The 20,063-nt window shown below is 59.1% G+C and overlaps 1 protein-coding gene across 2 annotated transcripts in view; it reads left to right on the top strand.

The window, feature by feature from the left end:
• The window catches only part of AGAP3 (ArfGAP with GTPase domain, ankyrin repeat and PH domain 3), a 141,966-nt gene extending 122,644 nt beyond the window's left edge, over nt 1-19,322 (top strand). For both annotated transcript variants that reach the window (XM_035554284.1, XM_050709275.1), the window contains exons 13-18: nt 3,085-3,246; nt 14,241-14,395; nt 14,899-14,989; nt 16,183-16,405; nt 17,470-17,725; nt 18,002-19,322. In XM_035554284.1, the coding sequence (XP_035410177.1) occupies nt 3,085-3,246; nt 14,241-14,395; nt 14,899-14,989; nt 16,183-16,405; nt 17,470-17,725; nt 18,002-18,229 (1,115 nt within the window). In that variant the 3' untranslated portion in view covers nt 18,230-19,322. The remainder of the gene's footprint in view (nt 1-3,084; nt 3,247-14,240; nt 14,396-14,898; nt 14,990-16,182; nt 16,406-17,469; nt 17,726-18,001) is intronic.
• Nucleotides 19,323-20,063: the final 741 nt, after the last annotated feature.

Here is a 20,063-nt window from a genome sequence, read left to right on the forward strand (position 1 = left end):
GGCTGCTCCTCCTGGCAGCCCTTGTGCTCCCCCCGCAGCCCCGCGGCAGGGCCCCGGCAGGGCTGCGCTCTGCGTTCTGCTCGCCCTGGCTCCCTCTGGGGTGTCAGAGAATAGCGAGCCAGCCTCTGCTCCCCGTCCCCAGAGCACCCTGCCTATTTCATGCAAAGCAGCCACTGACGGGCACACACGGAGCTGAGATGCTGCCAGCTCTTCCCGTGATGCAGAGGGGTGAAATGTCAACTCGTGCTAATTGTGTCTTGAGCTCTGGTGGCCGCTTGACCGCTCTCCATGGGTCCCGCTGCGCCCCAGAGCCAGTCTCGCCCTGCCCTGCTGTGTGTTAGCCATCCGGGGATGTCACTGGGTGAGCTGTGCTGAAGGGGCCACACGTATGAGGAGCGACGTGCCCAGCTGTCCTGGGAACCTCCTGGGGCAGCGTTGGCGTCTGCTCACAGCTCGTGACTCTGTCTCTGGCACACCGGCAGGGAAAGCCTCCATCTCAGCGCCAGCCTCCTCTCTGCAGAACTCGGGGGGCGTCAAGGAGGGGCTGGGGCCCGGCAGAGCCCTGCAGCGAGCCCCGACCCCAGGGCACGGAGAGCAGTGAGTGGTCCCTGGGCTCTTGCCCTGCCCTGGGCTGCGCGCCCAGCAGGCTGCTGGCTCTGCTGGCTGTGAGGGGTGGAGCATTTTGGGGGGCAGGTGGTGTGTCCTGTGTGCAGCGTTGGGCCGAGCTGAGCAGCGTGCCTGGCACACGCCGCTGAGCCACCTCGTGCCCCTTGCACCCATGTGTCGCAGGGTCTGCACAGCCCAAGCCCAACCTCTCCACTGGATTTCCAGCTCCCAGCAGCAGGGCAGGCTGTGGAACGCTTTTCTGCTCAGAGTCAAAGAGGTTTCTGAGACCCTTGGGTGCATGCAGAGGGTGTGGGCTGCCTGCTCCTAGAGATGTGCTGCCTCCTCCTCTCGCACCTTGGCAAGCTGATGGAAGATGGCTGTACAGGTCAGCGCAGACGTGCCCTGGCGCAGTCCTTGTTTGTCCTTTATCGGGCAGCCTCTGCAGCCCACCTGGGGGGACCCAGGGCTGCCCATAAGGCCAACTGGTTCGGAGAGAGGAACCAGAAGGGTGCCGCTTGTGCACACAGAGGGGTTCCCGTGGTGAGATGGGTGCCTGGAAACCCTTGGGTGAGTTGGCGGAGCTCACTGCTGTCCTGCTGGGGAGAGATCCATTTCTGATCTGGAGGGTGCATGTTTCACCTTCTGCCCCTTCCCCTGCGGCGGGCCCCAGAAGCCCCCAGCCCCCAGCATTTTGGCTTCAGCTGCTGGGCTGTAAGAAGAGCAGGGACGTGGGAGATGTCAGGCTCGTTGCAGCCTGCAGGCGCATTAGTGGAAGCTGCAGAAGGACCTTCATGTGAAGCCTGGAGGGGGGGCAGGGTGCCAGTGGTGTACAATTTGGCCCAGGGGTGTTATGAGCAGGTGGGCAGCAGAGTCAGGCTGGATGCACCACGGGTAGCCTCAGACAAGAAAGATCAGGTCCCCTTTGACATCCAGGCTGGGAGATGAAGGTGCCTCACACCTGCTCTACACATAGTCCTGCTGAACAGCATCAGTAATACATATTTATAAAATGAAGTCTGATTTTATTAGATTTCTCTCTCTTAATTGTCAAGGGTGAGCTATTTCCCTGTGGATAAATAACAGAAGCACCCTGATAGTGTGTGTCAAATCCAGTAGAAACCAGAGATGGAAAAGCTCTGATACCACGTCCTCTCCCAGCCATGTGAGGGGGGCAGTGGCTGCACACCAGACCTGTGCATGGGGCAGCTCCTGGCTGCTGTCTGTAGCCCTCTCTGCCCCGCTGCTGGGCTTTCATCTCACTGTAGCGAGATGAACCAAGTCCCTGGGAGCCAGCCTGGCTGAACTGGGCTCAAAACAGAGAACGGAGGCAAGGCTGGAGTGGCAAAAGGGCTTGCCAAGTCACAGGCAGTCCCCGCTGCTGGAGGGTGCTGCCCTTGTTAGCCACCGTGATTGCTTTCTTCCTTTCAGGTGCCATCAAAAGTGGAGATGGGAGGTTGGGACTTGATGGGAGATGCCAGGTTATTGTAGAGAGCTGCCCAGGACAGAGGCGGGATGGGAGCAGGGTGTCCAGACATGCCCTGGGGGTGGGTGGATGCTGGAGAGACAGGAGTGTATTTCGGAGAGGGTTAACAGTGCAGCAAGGGCTCCTGCGCCTCGTTGCCTTCCCCGGAGTCTGCATTTTTATGCTGATTGGAAGCCTGCGCTGTGTGTGCTGCTGAAATTGAATGTCAGGCTTTTGATTTTGTTGCTGGTCTCTAATGAAATTTGACATTTAATGGTGAGTGCAGCGGCAGCGTGTGTGTGTGTGATCGGAGCTTGATTAGCGCGCTCTAATTGACAGTAATTAGGCAGCTCCCTGATTGTTTCTAATTCTGCTATTAATTGTAAGGAACAGTATGATTGAGGATAAATTTGGTGCGTTGCTGCTGGGGATGCAGCTTCTTCAGCTCCGTATCGGAAGCCTATTGAGACCATCATGCTTAGGTTCCTGAGTGTGGCAACCCCAGTCACCCCGTCTGGCGGAGCGGTGCTGGGGGGACCGGTGCTCCCACAGCGGTGGCGTGAGTCCCGGGACCGCGGTCTGCACCTGGGAGGGCCGAGAGCACCTCCCGGACTGTCCCTTCCCAGAACGCAGGCATCGCCCAGCGAGGATGCTGCCGCTGCGCCGTGCACGCAGGGGGATGCGCTGGCTGGCATGCCCTGTCAGGCTGCCCCTGTGGGGCCTGCCCCGGCCACATAGGTGCCAGCGCTGTCCCCGTCTTGACCCTCCCAGATGAGTCCCTGTGCAGAGCATCTCCAGGCCGACCCTGCACAGGGACCCTGCTGGCCCCGAGCTGGGCCGGCTGCTGGAGCTGCTCCTGCAGTAGGGCTGTGTGTGGCTCCTGCCCTGCCTCATGGGGCTGTGTGGTTTTGAGCCCAGCAGAGCACTGGCACTGTCTCCAGGACACCTGATTGTCTCTGGAAGGAGCGGGCTGCCCCTGTCTTGCTGTACATGACTTTCTTTGTCTTTGTCCCCAGCTAACGGCACCGCCGATTCTCTCAGCTCCAGCCCGAACATTTCCAACGTTGCCAGCCCGAAGCTGGAGCCGCCTCCATCACCGCATGCGAACAGGAAGAAGCATCGCAGGAAAAAGAGCACAGGGACGACTCGGCCCGATGGCCCCAGCACAGCAGCAGAAGGTAGGCAGTCTCTGCTCCCCACGGGCAGCTCTGCGGCTCAGTGCGTTGGGCACCAAGACCTCCTGCCGGGCGTGGGGCTCGGGGCACTCCGAGTCCGAGCTGGCTCGTGCTTTGGCAGGGAGAAGCAAGCAGCCCTGCTTGATCTGCCTATGGCTGCTCACCTGCAGTGCCTGCAGGACTGCCATTGTGCCTGTGACTGCACAGACTATTCGTGGTAGCAGTAATTACTAACTGTATTAGGAGAGCTGGGAGCACACCACATAGTTCAAGTGTGCTTAACTATGCTGAAGGTGTACAGACGGTTTCTGCTATAAAAGCCCGTTACTGTTTGCCTGTAAATTTGCCACGCTTGCATCATTTAAAAGGCCTATGCTGCCCACCTGCCTCAAGCTGAGGTTTTTTTGGAAAAGTTCATCTGCTTCAGGAAACCAGCTGAAGAAGTATATGTTGCTTTGCCTATGCTAGAATTACCAATGCTTTTTTTTTGATGAGAAATGTTGGTATCTCTATGGTTTCTGAAGAGGGACTTGAAGCTTGGCAGGGAGCTTTGTGAAAGTCATCCATATTTGTCCAGGTAGAGAAGAACTTGGCAACTACGTTCTCCAAAGCCTACATCTATGGTTAGCCTCCATGGAAAATGCGGTCCTCAGGCTTTAAGATTTGATTTTACCCTCAGTCACTGTGTCCCACAGCAGTCAATATGCTTTTGTAGTAAACCAAAATAAGGATTTAATTGGGATGGCTAAAGATGGGGAGAGGGATTAAGTACAAGCTTTTGAAACAAATGGCCACTGTAAAACAAAACAGAAAGCGGAGCCTAGCCTATATCTAACAAAGCATGCTGCAGCTGTCCTGGCATCTTGCTCCAAATCACAGGTCAGCCTGTAAACAGTGGCCCAGGTTTCCTGTGCTAGAACAACTCTCCATCAGTCCTCCCTCCTAGAAATATCGTGGTGTTGATCTGCAGGGGAGTTCAGCAGTTCTGTTGTTCAGTATTTTCTGTTGTAGTTGAGCTTCACCTGAAAACCGCTGATTTTAGAAAAGACTTTCCCTTCGTGGTGGTTGATTCAGACATCTTGAGCATCTCATGGAGAGCAAGTAGGATTTGTACTTACATGTTGTTAAACTGATACTTTTTTAAGTGTGGATAGATGTTGACTCTTGAAATGTTTCACTGCCCTTCCCCAAGTCTGTCCTCAGTTAGCAGTTCTCAGTCCAGTACTTTGACCAAAAGAGAGACATATATTCTTTATATATCTGAAAAGTGGGATATCAGAGTGTGCAATGATTTTACGCCTGCACATGAGACTAAGGAAGTGTGCCGAAGTGCTGTGATTCACCCTGTAATTTGTACTACAAGAGAGCTTGGAAATACTGGAAAGAGTTGTAAAGAAGGTCCCAAAATGGAGTTGGGGGTGATCGATGTATTTACGATATGGACATTAAAGTATTCAGCTTACTGGGAAGAAGATTGAGAAGTGAAGGACTGGTGTTACCAGAGAGAAGTCTGGTACTGAGGGTCCGTTTGGCGCAGCTGATGGTGGCATAAGAAGGTGCAGAGACTGAGATCTGAAGTTACACAAAATTAAACACAGTTTCTTATCTGAGAAAGTAGTTACAAACGGGTACACTTTTATAAGGCGGTGATGCAGACCCTGTAATCAGGACAGCTGATTGTTGCCCTCTGCCTTGGCTGCCCAGTCCAGCCTTCCCCATTTTTCTGTCATTCCACCGGAAGTTTTACTTCAGACACATGCTCACTTGTGCTTTCCTTCCCTGTTTGGCAGTATCCTTGGGTCGTGGAGTGACTGAGACTGCACGTAGTGACGATGCCATGCCACATAACGTGTCTGAGGGCATCGGAATATCTTCTGTTACTCCCTGTCCCAGTCCTTGACCACAGTGTCATGCTGGGCAGTGATACCCAGGCCCTGTCCTGGGTTGATAATTTAGAACCTTCCATGTGTTGGAGTAATGTATTTTTTTCCTACAATGTGCACTACTTCACATTTATCAACACGGAACGTCATTTGCCAGTGAAGTGTCAGCTACCTAGCTTCATTTGTCACTGCACAGGCCTTGCACACAACCACTGCTCCTGCCAGAAGCCTCTGGCACCAGAATGGGGAGCAGGAAGGAGACCTGCCCAGTGACCTGCAGCGCCTCTGAGCTGGGACACGTGGCAGGGGCTGCTGAGCCTGCTCCAGCACGGCGATGGGAAGGGAGCGGTGAGGACGTGGCTGTGAGGAATCACCAGGGCACGGCAGAGGCATGCCCACATCACGAGCATGACCGATGGCTTACATCATGGGCTGGTGTCCATAAGTACGTCAGATTCTTCACTGAATCTGTTTTAGCTGCTTTTGAACATTTACCAGCAGTTTTTTCACAGCAGGATCATCTGAGCTTTTTGCTTTCACATTGTCAACATGGTGAAGGTGTAAGAACTGCTGTGCAAAGAGCAGGGCTGCCGTGCTCTCTGGTCAGGCTGGCACAAGCGGGCATCCCTCCGGTGCTCATCACGCTGTGGCAGGGACGGTGCTGGTAGGCACGCCACCCTGGGAGGGACATGGGGAACAGCCCGGGGGACGGCTAGACTCCCCAGGAGCCTGCCCCAGCACCGTGCCAGTGCAGGGATCACTGCCTCCAGGAGCTGACCAAAACTCCTGCCAGGAGACCTCGTGGCCACGCAGGTGCCAGGCTCAGCTCGCCGTCGCAGCCCGGTTGGTGGTGCTGTACCAGGCACAAGAGCTGAGGAGCAGGCGGCTCGGGCTGCAGGCAGGCTGCCTTCAGGCGGGCCCAGCCCAAACCTGCGTGTGCAGGGCATGAGCAACTCAGGTTAGCATCCTGGGAAACTTGGTGAGGTCTGGGGATAAATTGCCATCAGTTTATCTCATTTAGGAGGTAATCAGAGCCAGGGACGTGCGGAGCAATTGAATCTTAGTTGTTCTGAAGTATCATAAATCAAACGAGCTGTTGCTTTTTTACATGGTCGCATGTTAAAGAGAGCGCAGTGTCAGGTTGCTAGGGAGCATCAGCAAACTATGGCAAGCGTGGTATTGGGCTGCCGGGGATGTCACCAAACCCGAGAGTGCGGCTCAGGCTGTCAGGAAGCACCCACAGGCTGGCAAATGTGGTGTCAGGCTGTCGGGAACGTTGCAGCCCCAGGGAAGAGCTCGTCACCGTCACCGGCGGTGGGGTTGCAGCGTCGGGCTGCAGGGACCATTGGGAAGGTCCGCTCGCAGTCACAGCCCAGCCCAGCGCTGCCCCAGCAGAGCCCCATCCCGGCTCAGCCAAGCCCAGGGTCCCTGCTGCAGCTGTGCCCCCTCTGTGCCCCACACCTTTGGCCCCTTTTTGTGGGCGGGGGGCCCAGGAGCCACCAAGCATGTCTGACGGCAGGAGCACCTTCGCGACGCTCCCTACGCCAGCATCCCCATGGCTGCCAGAGCTCCGGGGATAATGAACTTCTCATGTGCTTAAAGAGTGATGCAGGGTGCATGGCGAGAAGCTGACAGCCCCTTAATGTGCTTCTCAGTGGCGGCCAAACGACGCGGTTTTGTCTTTGTTTTTTAGTTTTAAAACCCACGGGAAATTGATGGCCAGTAAAGAGTTGTGTTGGGGCGATGTGCGTGATTAATACCAACTGTCAGGGGCTGTCGGAGGCCGATCTCAGCGAGCTGGGAGTGCGGGGCTGAGCTGCGCTTAGCAGATTGCTGGGGATTCCAGCTGCTATTGCTCAGCTCCCGCCTGCCCCACACAGCTTGTGTCACCCGCGCGCTCCCTTCCGCCAAGCCTCTTAATTCAGTGCTAACAAGTCACTCCTGCTCGTTACAGCCCCTGCTCCATCCTGGCAGGAGGAAGACAGCCTGTGCCTGGGCATCGCCAGGCCATGGCCGATCCCCTGCCTCCATTGCCCCTCTCCTTCTGGGCACCCTGGGGCCCTGTACGGCTCCGTGTTGCCCCCCAGGGGACCCTTGTACGCACACCCGTAACACTCCGGTGTCTGTTGCTGTAAGCCTCCACACGCGCCATGAAGCCATGCCGTCAGTGCCCTCCCTCCTGGCGTCCCCAGCACGCACGCATGCTGCGTCGCCCTGCTGGTGCTGCCTGCACACCCTGCAGCATGTACCCAGAAATGACGCTCCTGGTCCCTGGGGTGACCCCTCAATGTACCCTGCATCCCTCAGGAGCATCGTCCCTTCCTGGCTACGTTGGCTTGACTGCCTTCGCTGTCCTTCCCCGCTCTGCACACATGCACACGTGCACACACACGTCTGGTGCCCAAGAAGGCGTTCTGTGTTGCCCGGCTGAGTTGGTGCGTCTGCGCGGGTGTCACTGCACAGAGCCCTCCCAGCCCTGCTGCCCCCAGCGCGCTGAGCCCCGTGGGCAGGGCAGGCAGCCCGGGGGCGGTGGGAAGGCGCCAGCTCAGCTTGGGTCTCGGGGCACTGGGACAGAAGCGCTGTGGGGTCTCCATAGCAATGTTCTTGCTGCGGCTCTCCTGGCGGCTTGTCGCTGTGGAGGGGGCCTGTCCCCGTTGCACTAATACAGGTTAGGAATATTGGGTTTAATGATCTGCAAAATGAGGAGGCAGCGAGCTGACATTTACGAATGGTGCTGCATCCTTCTCTTCCCAGACGCCTGCTAATTTGTTGATATCCCAAACACCTCATAATGATGTGGTACAGTGGCAGCTTGCAAACAAGCATCCCGAGGCTGGGGGGCCTTCTGGACACCTCACGGACTTAGCAGCAAGAGAGCAAAGCCGGGCCACTGACGGCAGGAGCAGCCCTTGGTTCCTTGCCACTTGCCCCACACTCTGAAAGTGTCCCCTGCCTCCTCCCTGGGTGACCACCCCACTCCCCAGGGCATCTGGAAGCGCCTCTGCTGCACCAGCTCAAAGGGAGAATGGATGGAGTGAGGAGAGGGCGGCGTGGAGGAGAGACTGGAAGTGGCCGGGACAAGGGGAGAGCGGAGGAGGAAGAGGAGATTGCTGCCCTGGAAGCAGGGCATGGCTCAGTACGGCCATGCCTTGTTTCGCTGATGGTGAGGGGGATCCTCCACCTCCTTCCCGGACCTGCTCTGGCTGGGGTGCACGGGGAGGTGTCCTGTGCCGTCTCGCACTGTCCCACACCATCCTGCACCATCTAGCATGGACAGGGCTGCGTCTCCTCTGAGGGGGGCAGGAACCAGCAGGGGAGCTGGCTGCCAGGGCAGGCTGTCCGTGCCTGGAGTGCTGGCTGGCAAGAGCTCCCTGCTGCCAGCCTGCTGGCGTGGGAAGTGCTGCCCTATGTCGTGTGGGCTGGGGGGGGAAGCCCTGACCAGGGCCTTGTGTGGGGAGCGCAGTGCAACCCCGTGTCTGGAGTGCCTGGGGAAGCACGGTCCTGCTGCGCTGTGTGAGGTACGTCACTGCATCTCCCACAGCGACTGGAGCAACATCGCTCCATCTCCTCTGTCCTCCCCAGGCAGCTGCTTTGTGTCCTGCTGCTGAGGGAGAGGAAGCAGCATGCTCCAGATGGTTGCTTCTGCTCTGAGGGTGCTGCCCCAGCCCTGGGTGCAGAGCTGGGGACCTTGGGTACCTGTAAGGGATGTGGCCAGACGGTCCCGGTGCGGTGGCCGGGGAGGCACACTGGCCTGAGGTGCCATCCAGCACCCCAGGAGAAGCAGCGTGTCCGTGGGGAAGGAGATGGGAAGCGCTCGACACCATGTCAAGGTCCCTGCAGGGGGATGGCCGGGCTGGGCCGTTCCGCATCCCCGCGGCGTGCGGTGCAAGCCCTTCGCAGAGCAGGACAGATCCCTGCACTCAGCTGAGTACCAAAGCTAGAGTGTTTTCAGCCACCCTGAAGTACCATTTCTGCTCAAAGCTGTGCTTCCTCCCACTGAGCGTAGAGCAAAGGATCTTGGCACGAGCTGTAAGCACAACACTCCTGGGATGCCACTGCGTCTCCTTCTGCCCATGCTGCTTCCACTCTCCAGCATCCTCTGCTGCTTCGGCAGATGGCAGTGACAGGTCCACCAGTCTGCTGGTCATCTCAGCTCGAAGGCACCTTTGGGCAGCTGAGCTCTGTCCTGACCTGGCTCCTCGGCGGGGCTTTTCCCTTACCCTCTTCCTTTCACCTTGTGCTGGTGCCTGGCGGTGCGTGCAGGATATCTTGGTTCTCCTGTTTCTTCCCCAGCCCACGGTGCTATTCTGCTGGCCAGGAGGGGATGCTTCCTCCCAAGGCTGGCTTAGTGGCGGTGGGGGCTGCTGGCTTCCCTGCTCTGCCACAGCAGTCCTCAAGGTTGCTGCAGAAGTCCTCCAGCCCTCTCAGCTTGGTGACTCGGTTACTGGTTGTGTCTGCATGCTGCTGGGCCCTGGCCCGTCCTGGCTGCTGTGAAGTGCCCTCGTTAATTTTGCTCTCATTTGGAGCACTCATTGCTGGGCAGCGTTGGAGCTGGGTCAGGGGGTTAACACCCATTAGCAGAGCCGGCTCGCACCATACTCTGCTCAGCAACTCTTCACGGAGCTCAGTCTTTAAAACATCATCAAAAAATCATCAAGAGGGAGAGAGACAAGCTCGTTCATTTCCACTGCCCACTAATTCTAATGGAGCTGGCATAATGGACTCCCACCAGCACGCCTGCAGGCAGCCTCCGGCCAGGGAGAGGGGCTCTGCCTTCAGCCCAGGGACAGCCCTGCCTCTGCCCCAAGGCAGCGGGGAAGGGCTCCCCGTGCCAGCAGGACCGGCCGCCCCGGGACCTTACCCTGCTGCTGGCGCTGCTGTCCGCCCTGTGCCCTGCACGTGGCACAGGGCTCGCTGCCAGATCTGTACCAACAGAGGTAGCAGAACTCCTCCTGTCTGCCTCATCTGCTTTGTGCTACCCTTTCACCTGGCCAAAAATGCCCCTGCCGCATCAGAGATCTGTGCCACTCCCCAGAAGAACCTGAAGAAGCCCCATGCTTTCCCAAAAGCTGATGTCTCACCTGATCCAACTTGCGCAGCCCCTCCAGGTTGCTCGGGAACCTGTCCCAGACCACCTGAGAAGCCGGGTCCGCACACCACTGGAGCCGCTGAGTCCTCACTTCACTTTCCAGCTCTGCCGGACCCTGTCTGTGGCTCTGCCACTGTCATCCCACAGCTCCCTGCTCTCCTCCTGGAGCCGAGCCGCTCCCAAGCCTCCAGAGAGCTCTGGTCCTGCAGTGCTGTCCTGACTTGCTGCAAGGAAAGAAAAGGAATGTTTTCTCTTGCGAAAAGGACCCTTGGTATGGAAGAAAAGCTGTTGTCCTTTGTTAGTTCTTCCAGGGCTCTGCTGAGAGCAACAGGCCCTTTGTTCAGAGGAAAGCTGGAATCCACGAGGCACAAAGGAGGAGGGGGAACAGAGGTCTTGCAGTTTGTGATGCCAGCACTGGGGCTTTGGGCTTGGACCACTGCCGGGGGCTAGGACCAGGGAACTCCAGAGCTTCAGGATGCCCCCAGCTGCAGCGGTGGGAATGTCTTTCCAAGTGGGGCCAAAGCCCCCAAAATGTCACTGTTATCCCACTGTCAGGCACGGGCAGCCCAGCAGGAGGGCAGCACCTGCCCCACCTCATGAACATCCCAGGCATAGGACCACGAGACACGTGGTGCCCCAGCCCGGTGCAGCATCCCAGCAGAGCAGCCTCTGCCTGGGCAGGCGGGCACTGCAGGGCGGGCACTGCAGAGCGAGCATTCATTTGCCTCAGCTCTACCAGGGAGCGCGCTGGTGCAGGAAGGCTTGGGCTGAGGTTTGTGCTCAGTGGAGAGCTACTGAGCAAGCGAGAGAGAGGAACAAGGCTGATGGAGTCGCATGAGCTCATGGCAGGAACCATGAGCATGTCCTGGAGCCCGCCAGCCTGCTTGCTGCGATCCCGTTGGCAGCAGAAGCAGCCCAGCAGCACCTGAAGAGCATCAGACAGCACCTCCTAGGTCCGGGTCCCTGCTGGCCTGGGCTCTGCAACACACTGACACCAGCCACAGATAGCTCAGACGGTAATGGGAGAGGTGTAATGAGAATAAGGCCCAATAAATCCGGGTGCCCTGCTAGCGGCTTTGCTGATCACTGCTCCAACAGGGTGGCCCAATCCAAGATTTTGGAACTGCAAATGCTCTCTTAGGCACCTGGGCAACCGCTGCCCCCCAGGGAGAGGTGCCACCCTTTCCTCCTTGGCTATTCATGCCTAGCCCCAGGCAGCATGTGATTGCAGCAATTGATCCTGCAGCTTTCGGGGCCGGGATCTGTGCTCTTGTAGCCGCCCAGGTGGGCACAGGGGCAGATGGCACTGCCTCTAAGGGAGCTGGAGCGCTCGCGCCCCTGGTCTGCAGGTCCTGGTGACAGGTTGTGACAGTGCAAGAGGTGGGTGCAGCTGCTGGCTTGTGAGTGGGCTGGAGCCAAGCAGGGGCCTGGAGACCCAGCTGAGTGCAGCGGCGGCAGGATCCTGAGTCGCCGGACTGCCGCTGCCATCAGCGGTCGGGTGCTCCCGGCCCTTGCCCAGGGTGTGGCAATGCTCACAGACAGGACAGCGCCGTCTGGCCAAGGAGGCAGGGGCAGTGACTTGGCTGTCACCGCTTATTTCTTCTCCCTCTGTTTAGAAGTTACTGGATGTATATTTTCCTAGAATCTTGTTTTTGAGCTGGCATTTGCTGTCCTTGGAGCCTGCACAGCAAACATCCTTAGGGTAGGAGGCGTATTGCCTGCTGGGAGCTCCCCAGAGCAGTGATTTTGTGGTGTCTGTTCAGTGGTGGGAGCTGGAGGGAGGGGCAAAGTGCTGGGCAAGCTTCATTTCCCAGTTAGGCAACTGCATCGCAGAGGGGGAACAAGTCCGGCCGTGTGACGGCCAGCACCCTCCTGTCTTATCCCCTCCTGCTGACCCAGATCTCTCCCAGCAGCAGAAAGGCAATTGTAGCCACGTTTCCCCAGAAGTCCCAAGCTGAGTCCAGGATGAAGTGCATGAAACAGCTTCCCCTTCCTGTCTGGTAAAGGCAAGCCAGTTGGCACTTCACCTGGAGTCATTTGGTCCTCCTGAGGGCTTGGAGACCAGGCCTTGCATTCCTGCACCAGTCGATTCCATCAGCACTGATGGTCTCCAAGCCCCCACAGGTGCTGCTGGGCTCTGTGCAGGACACAGCACGGAGTGCTCTCAGCAGTGGCGTGGGGCAGGCATCTTCCCAGCAAGGTTTCGCTCAAGTTTTAAACCCCCAAGAAATACAAGATCCTGCGCCTGCTGTGAGGAGCATGGCACTCTCCACCATGGCACAGCAGCAGGAGCAGCGTTCTACCTTCAGGTTGTTCTGGAGTGAGCAGTTATACACGGGTGGAAAGAGAAAGAGAGGTGGGTGCTGTGCCTGCTACTTGCTAATGCCGGTGGTGGTGCCTCCAAAGGAAGCAAGAGCCTAGCAAGGGAGGAAGGGCTGTGCCCTCCTCCCACCCCTGCCAAAGCTGTCCTTCCTCAAGGAGCCTTTCCGGGGCTGCATGTATTTTCTGAGGGGGTGTTTGTGGACACAGCCTGGTCCAGCCCCTGCCAGGCTGCCCAGCGGCGGCTGAGGCGTGCCATGCCTGTGGTGGGGCAGACGGGACCCGGCTGGCAGCCGCCTCCTGCCTGGGCACTGCAGGTTCCTCCTCGCTGCCCTCTTGCTGCTCCCCCTCGCAGCTGGAGCCCCTCCTGGCCACAGGGGGCCGGGGGAGGCCCCTCCGCACCCCCCAGGGCTGCCCCGCGGGACCCGCACCGCCCTGCCTTGCTGCGGACCAGGCTGCACCCCTCGGCCTCTGCGCTGCCTCTGGAGCCGTGCAGTTGACTCCCTGCTTTTAATAGAGAGCTGGGAAGGCACATTATGGAGATGAGGGTGTTATTTGCATAACGCTAATTAGGTAATTACAAATCATTTTGCTATGAGCTGAAGCGTGTGCTGTGACATAACGTTTATTAGTCATTCCATTCAGGCCCCGCTTAGTTAAGTCATTTACTGCACTAACTACTGAAGTTGGCAATAAAAGGTAAATGCTGGTGCCTGGGTGTAAGGAGGAGACGGCGCGCCCCGAGTACGGCGTTGTTACCTGCTCCACACCGCCTGTGGGGTGGGATGGCCAGGGCTGAGCCCAGCTCTGGCAGCCCAGGCTGGGAAGTAGTTACAGCAGTCAGAGCAGTAGCCAGAGAAGACCATATTTTAAGCCTGGCTCTTCATCCTTCTTGGTTGTTTTGGGGCTATTTCCTTAGCTCCAGGGGGCCTAAGGTACTTAACCAGGAACTCACTGTCTGCTGCCCGTGCTGCCAGCTCTGCCACCCGGTGCCTGCGCTCTGACCCCACCCTGAGCACCCACCAGGCAGCCTGCGTCTGCAGGGGTGCTCATACCTGACCTCTGAGTGCCTGGCAGTCCAAGCAACCTGTGGGGCTCAGCAATAATGTTCTCCCCGAAGATGAGAAGTCAGAAGTTTGGTTCCGCGTGTTTCACAGCTAGGGGACTGCACATCTTCTGGGACTGCATCTTCTGGGGCTGCTGGTGGGGCACAGAGCCTGGTGCTGTGCAGAGCAGTGGCTGAGGAGTCATCAGAGCAGGTTGCCCTCGGGACCAACGGGGCTGCTGGGGGCAGCAACTCGGCAGAGGGGCTGGTCCCACTGCCCAGGAGGCCAGCAGCTTTCTCCGGAGGGTGGGACGTGCAGGGCATGGAGAGCAGGGCACAAGCAGCTCCCAGGAGTCCAGACCCACAGCGTTCCCATGTTTCCCAGTCCAGGATGGTGGGGAATGGGGCCACGGCTGCTCGTGTGCAGAGGAGCGAGCCCGCACTGGCAGAGCTGTGCAAGCAGCAGCTGGGCTGGGCTGGGCAGAACTCTGGGTCCTCCCTGCAGGCTCTGCTTGTCCCACCCCTGGGGACACTGCTGGCCATGACCTGCCTGCCTGTGGTCACTGCTGTGCCCCCAGGGACTGCCCATGTGCTGGCACCCCACAAACGCTGCAGCCCCCTCCTTCCCTGACCTGTGCCACGGCATGCCTTTCTCTTCCAGAACCAGATGAGCCATTTGAGTTCATTATCGTGTCCCTGACGGGCCAGACGTGGCTCTTTGAGGCCTCAACATCTGAGGAGCGAGAGCTTTGGGTCCAGGCCATTGAGAGCCAGATCCTGGCCAGCCTGCAGGGCTGCGAGAGCAGCAAAAACAAGGTAAGAGGCCTCGGCCAAGTTCTTCTTGGGTTCCACATCTCTGTCATCCACTTTGCTGGATCCATGCCTGTTCCAGGCTTGCCTGTCCAAGCTGGATCCTGTCCTGATCCCTCTGCTCCCAGTCAGGGTTGGATCCCACCCCTGGGACTGTGCTGCTCCCTCTTTGGGTTTCTGTCACTTCTCCGAGTTCCCTCTCCCCTCCCCATCCTGGCTGTGGCCCCACGGAGCTCCTTGTGTCCTGCATTGCTCCCGCCTCGACAGCTCTGGTGCTCGCTCCCTGTCCTGGCCCGCCAGCCCTTGCTCCTCCGGCTCCCCCCAGCCGCACGTGGGGATCCCTCCAGGCTGTCCGTGAGCACCCGCCCTGGTGACCCCCCCGCAGCCGTGCTGCTGGGTGCCTGTCGGAGCATGGCGCTGGTGCTTCCTGACAGCCTCCGGGGTGGCGATGAGAGCGCACAGGGCGGGGGCAGCCTGGCCTGAAGGGCTTCCTGGGGGTCTCCTTGCAGGCTCGGCTGGGCAGCCAGGGTGACGCACAGGCCATGCAGGCCGTCCGCACCGCGCGTGGAAACAGCTTCTGTGTGGACTGCGATGCACCCAGTAAGAGATGCTGCAGGGGAGGTGGACTGCTGGAGGGAAGGGAAGGGAAGGGAAGGGAAGGGAAGGGAAGGGAAGGGAAGGGAAGGGAAGGGAAGGAAGGGAAGGGAAGGGAAGGGAAGGGAAGGGAAGGGAAGGGAAGGGAAGGGAAGGGAAGGGAAGGGAAGGGAAGGGAAGGGAAGGGAAGAAAGGAAGGGAAGGGAAGAAAGGAAGGGAAGGGAAGAAAGGAAGGGAAGGGAAGAAGGGAAGGGAAGAAGGGAAGGGAAGGGAAGGGAAGGGAAGGGAAGGGAAGGGAAGGGAAGGGAAGGGAAGGGAAGGGAAGGGAAGGGAAGGGAAGGGAAGGGAAGGGAAGGGAAGGGAAGGGAAGGGAAGGGAAGGGAAGGGAAGAAAGGAAGGGAAGGGAAGAAAGGAAGGGAAGGGAAGAAAGGAAGGGAAGGGAAGAAGGGAAGGGAAGGGAAGGGAAGGGAAGGGAAGGGAAGGGAAGGGAAGGGAAGGGAAGGGAAGGGAAGGGAAGGGAAGGGAAGGGAAGGGAAGGGAAGGGAAGGGAAGGGAAGGGAAGGGAAGGGAAGGGAAGGGAAGAAAGGAAGGGAAGGGAAGAAAGGAAGGGAAGGGAAGAAAGGAAGGGAAGGGAAGGGAAGGGAAGGGAAGGGAAGGGAAGGGAAGGGAAGGGAAGGGAAGGGAAGGGAAGGGAAGGGAAGGGAAGGGAAGAAAGGAAGGGAAGGGAAGAAAGGAAGGGAAGGGAAGAAAGGAAGGGAAGGGAAGAAAGGAAGGGAAGGGAAGGGAAGGGAAGGGAAGGGAAGGGAAGGGAAGGGAAGGGAAGGGAAGGGAAGGGAAGGGAAGGGAAGGGAAGGGAAGGGAAGGGAAGGGAAGGGAAGGGAAGGGAAGGGAAGGGAAGGGAGAGTCAACTCCACCACCACCTCCCTTACCCCAGAGGGTCCCTTGCTCTGTGGAGCTGTTCTGTCCTCTCTTGCAAGGTCCCCTGTAGCACTCATCCACCTGCCATGCTGGTCTGTGGCTCCTTTCTGACCAGCCTGGGGTCCTTGCTCTGTGTGCTGCTGGGGGGTACTCTGTCTGGAAGGGAGTTGGTGGGCAGGTCCCAGCACATAACGGGTCCCCAGGGTCATAGGAGGAGACAGGCCAGTGAGTCCATGCTGACGTTAACTCTGCCCCACTGATCCCGATCTTGCCACCTGCAGATCCAGACTGGGCGAGTCTGAACCTGGGCTCCCTCATGTGCATCGAGTGCTCTGGGATCCATCGCAACCTGGGCACCCACCTGTCCCGTGTGCGCTCCTTGGACCTGGACGACTGGCCCAGCGAGCTTCTCATGGTCATGACAGCCATCGGCAATGCCCTGGCCAACGCTGTCTGGGAAGGAGCTGTGGAAGGCTACCCCAAACCCACCCCTGAGAGCAGCCGGTAAGGGAGATGGGGGACTGCAGAGATGCTTCTCAGGCAACCACACCGGGAGGCTTGAGGGCACCAAGGAGGTTGGGAGCAGCCAGCCAGCCCAGCAGAGGTGGGCAGGAACCCACAAGGTGCTCCAGTGAGTAGGGTCCTGCCTGCTCTCGCGACACCAGAAGCCCTCTCCTGCTTCCCCAGTGGGCCAGCAGGGCTCCATGGCCAGCCATTGCCACGCGATGGCTGCTGGAGCCACGGCTGGCTGCAAAGCAGAAGGGGTTAACAGAGGCAGCTTGGCAGAGATGTGTGGGTCCCAGGGGTGCGTCCCTTTCAGCCCTTGTCTGTCCCTATCGGAGCGACTCTCCTGTCACTCATCCCAACAAGAGCCCATTCTGAGGCTTATCAACGGATAAGAGCGGGTCAGGGGGCGGCGGGAGTGAGCATGCTCCGCGCGGGGCATTGATGGCCGCCCGCCAGATGCAGATGGATAGAATGGCAGCAGATAGCGGCGGCACGGCACACATCGATCCGCCCGGCCCCGCAGCCCCAGGCGGGATGGACGCTGCTGCAGCCTTTGTTTGCAGCAGGCGAGACGGCAGCAGCGATAACGCGCCTCCCGTGGCACTGGGCTGCTGTGTGCAGCAGCTAACCTTTTCTTGCCGCTGGCCAAGGCCCGCACACAGGCACAGGACGGAGTCCCCAGGCTGGCACCTAATGGACAGGCAGGAAAGCGTGCGGGGCACCGGCATGGAGGTGCGGGTGTCCCTTTGTGGAATGACAGTGGTGGGGTCGGAGAGTGGGATGTGGCCACTGTGCGTGCAGGGCCGTAAGTGCACAAGGAGCCCTAAGAAGGTGCAGTGGGACCTGCGTGTGTCAGGCCTGTGCCTGGAGGAGCGTGACATGCACAGAGCCCCAGTGACAGACATGGGTATGGTGGGACACAGCAGGGACCGTGCAAGGATGCCTGCGTGTGACACATGCACGCTGCTAACACACGGTGTGTTTGGGGTAGTGGTGCTGGTGCACGTTCCCCTGTGCACACAGCACCCACTGGTGACAGTGACGGTTGTCCCATCTGGCAGGGAGGAGAAGGAGCGCTGGATCCGGGCCAAGTATGAGCAGAAGCTCTTCCTGGCTCCACTGCCCCAGTCGGACATCCCGCTGGGGCAGCAGCTGCTGCGGGCAGTAGTGGAGGATGACCTGCGCCTCGTGGTGACGCTGCTGGCACATGGCACCAAGGAGGAGGTGAATGAGACCTACGGGGATGGAGATGGGCGCACAGCACTGCATCTCTCCTGCGCCATGGCCAACGTAGTCTTCACACAGCTGCTCATCTGGGTAAGGCAGGGCCCCGCAGCCTCCACCGCAGCCCTTCTGGCCCTGCCCCGGTGCTTCCCTGCTGCAGCACCTCCCTGCCCCCAGGTCTTGGGGATACCCCTTGTCATCCTCTTCCTGTGTGTTCCTGCAGGGCGTTGCCCTGGCCACCCTTCATCTTTCCCTATCTGCCCACCCTAGTGCCATGGAGCCCCTCTGCCGGTGCCAGTGCTCTTGCTGCACCAGCCCGTGCCCACGGGCCTCATGGTACTGCTGACAGCTGCTTTCTCTCCTGCACAGTACGGGGTGGACGTGAAGAGCCGGGACGCTCGGGGCCTGACCCCACTGGCCTATGCCCGGCGAGCTGGCAGCCAGGAGTGCATCGACATCCTGCTGCAGCACGGATGTCCCAGTGACAGCGCCGTCACCACGCTGACCCCCAGCCTGCCCCGCCGCAACACCAACGCCAACAACAACGCCTGCACCACGTTGCTGGCTGAGCTCGGCTCCAGCCCCAGCGCCGTCTAGTTCCCCACAGGCCCTCCACTCACCGTGCGGCTCCTTCCAGCCCTGCTGGCGTCCAAGGCCACCGGAGCACGTCTGAGGGGCCACTCACCGCACCCGCCGTGCTCATCCTACACCAGGCCCCCTGTTCTGGCTAGGGCAGCCAGCAGCACACTGCTCTTTGCCTGGGTCCTGTGTATTCTGCCTGTGCAGCTGGAAAGGGGGAGCTGTGCAGACCCAGAGCTGTATGCCTGCGGAGGCGCCCCCACAGAGTCACCAGGATGGGGGTTTCAGTACACCCTGTTCTCATGACCGGTACAGGGGGAGGAGAGGCGGTTTCTGTGTGCCTCCCCACCACCACACTCACTTGTAGATAGTGCAGGGGCTGCAGGCGGTTCAGGTATGTTGCCCTCTCCTGCACAGCCGGTACTGGGGGTGGCGATAGCTGCACCTGCTCTCCTGGGCAGTAGGGCAGCTCGGACATGTCCCCTCCTGCCCTCCTGTGTTGGCCTTGCTGTGCACCCCAGTGCAGTGGGGCAGGTGGGGGGCAGTGGTAGGTGCACGTTTTTCCACCACACCCATTTGTTCCTCTATGCTTCTGGCCAGTAGAGGAGGGATCCCCTCGCTGGTACCGCTCCCCTGTGTGCAGATGTAAAGGGAGCGTCTCTCTCATGCAATCCCATGGGCATAGACCTTTCCAGCCTCCCTGGTGACCCAGAAGGGCAAGAGGATTGTCACCCTGGGCTCCCCAGCAGTGTCTGTCTGTCTATGAGTCACTGTCCTTCCAGGTTCAAGCCCCAAAGCCATACACAGTGTCTCCAACAGCACATCCCCACTGGCTCCCGCTGCTGCCCAGGTGGGGCTGGACTCCGGCTGAGCAAGAGGAGAGAGGAGATGAGCATCTCCCTTGTTTTTGGGCCAAGCCTGCAGCTGAGTGCTGGAATTTCCGAGGCTTTGGACGCTGCTGTGGAACGTCTCCATCACTTGTGTATAAAATGTACATTGGAAATATTTATATGGACACTCTGTATATACTGTTTCTTTGCCATGAATTGCCCTGTGTGTGTTACCTGCAGCAAAGGAGATAAAGGCCAATAAAGCAACCCACCTCCTGCCAGCCTGCCTTTTCTGTGTGCTACTTTTTGGGCCTGCAGTGCAGCCTCCAGCATGTTTCTTTCCTGCTTTGAAGAGGTCTGGTGTTTTTTCAGCCCAGACTGGCAAATGATCAGCCCTTCCTTCTCCAGCTCCAGAGCTGGTAACCGCACTGGGCTGAGCTGGGCCCCCCCGGTGGCCATGTCATGGCATCCCCTGGTACTGTGGGATACCACAGGGATGTGTTCCCAGAGGGATGTGCAGTGGGATTGGGGATGGGCACATCAGGGGCGTGCACTGGGCTGGGGACACTCCAGATCAAAAGCGCTGGGACCAGTTGGTCCCTCAACGCAGTACGGTGAGTTTAAACAGAGGTGGTGTGGGGCTCCACGGGGATCCATTGACCCCCCCCCTTGCCATGCCTGCATCCAGGCTATGCACTGTGCCATGCTATGGGCTGTGGACTGGGCACTGGGCTAGGGCTGGTGGTGCTGGGAGGAAACGACACATCAGGACACCACCCCCCCCCCCCAGACCCCCCTGCCACAAGTGCTCCACTGCAATCCCTTTCCAGCCCTGCTTCTCCTCCATGGCAGGGGCTGCCCCACTGGTACCTGCTGGTGATGGCCCTGGCCCTTCCACCAGGCCCATAACTCATCTCCATGTGTGCCAGCGTCCTGGTGCCAGTCCCCATCCCAGTCCTGGCGCAGGTACCAACCTTTCTCAGCAGCGTGCAGAGCCAGGCCGGGTTGACCCCAAGCCCACG

This window comes from Cygnus atratus, chromosome 2 (genome assembly GCF_013377495.2).
Source record: "Cygnus atratus isolate AKBS03 ecotype Queensland, Australia chromosome 2, CAtr_DNAZoo_HiC_assembly, whole genome shotgun sequence".
Taxonomy (NCBI): Eukaryota; Metazoa; Chordata; class Aves; order Anseriformes; family Anatidae; genus Cygnus; species Cygnus atratus.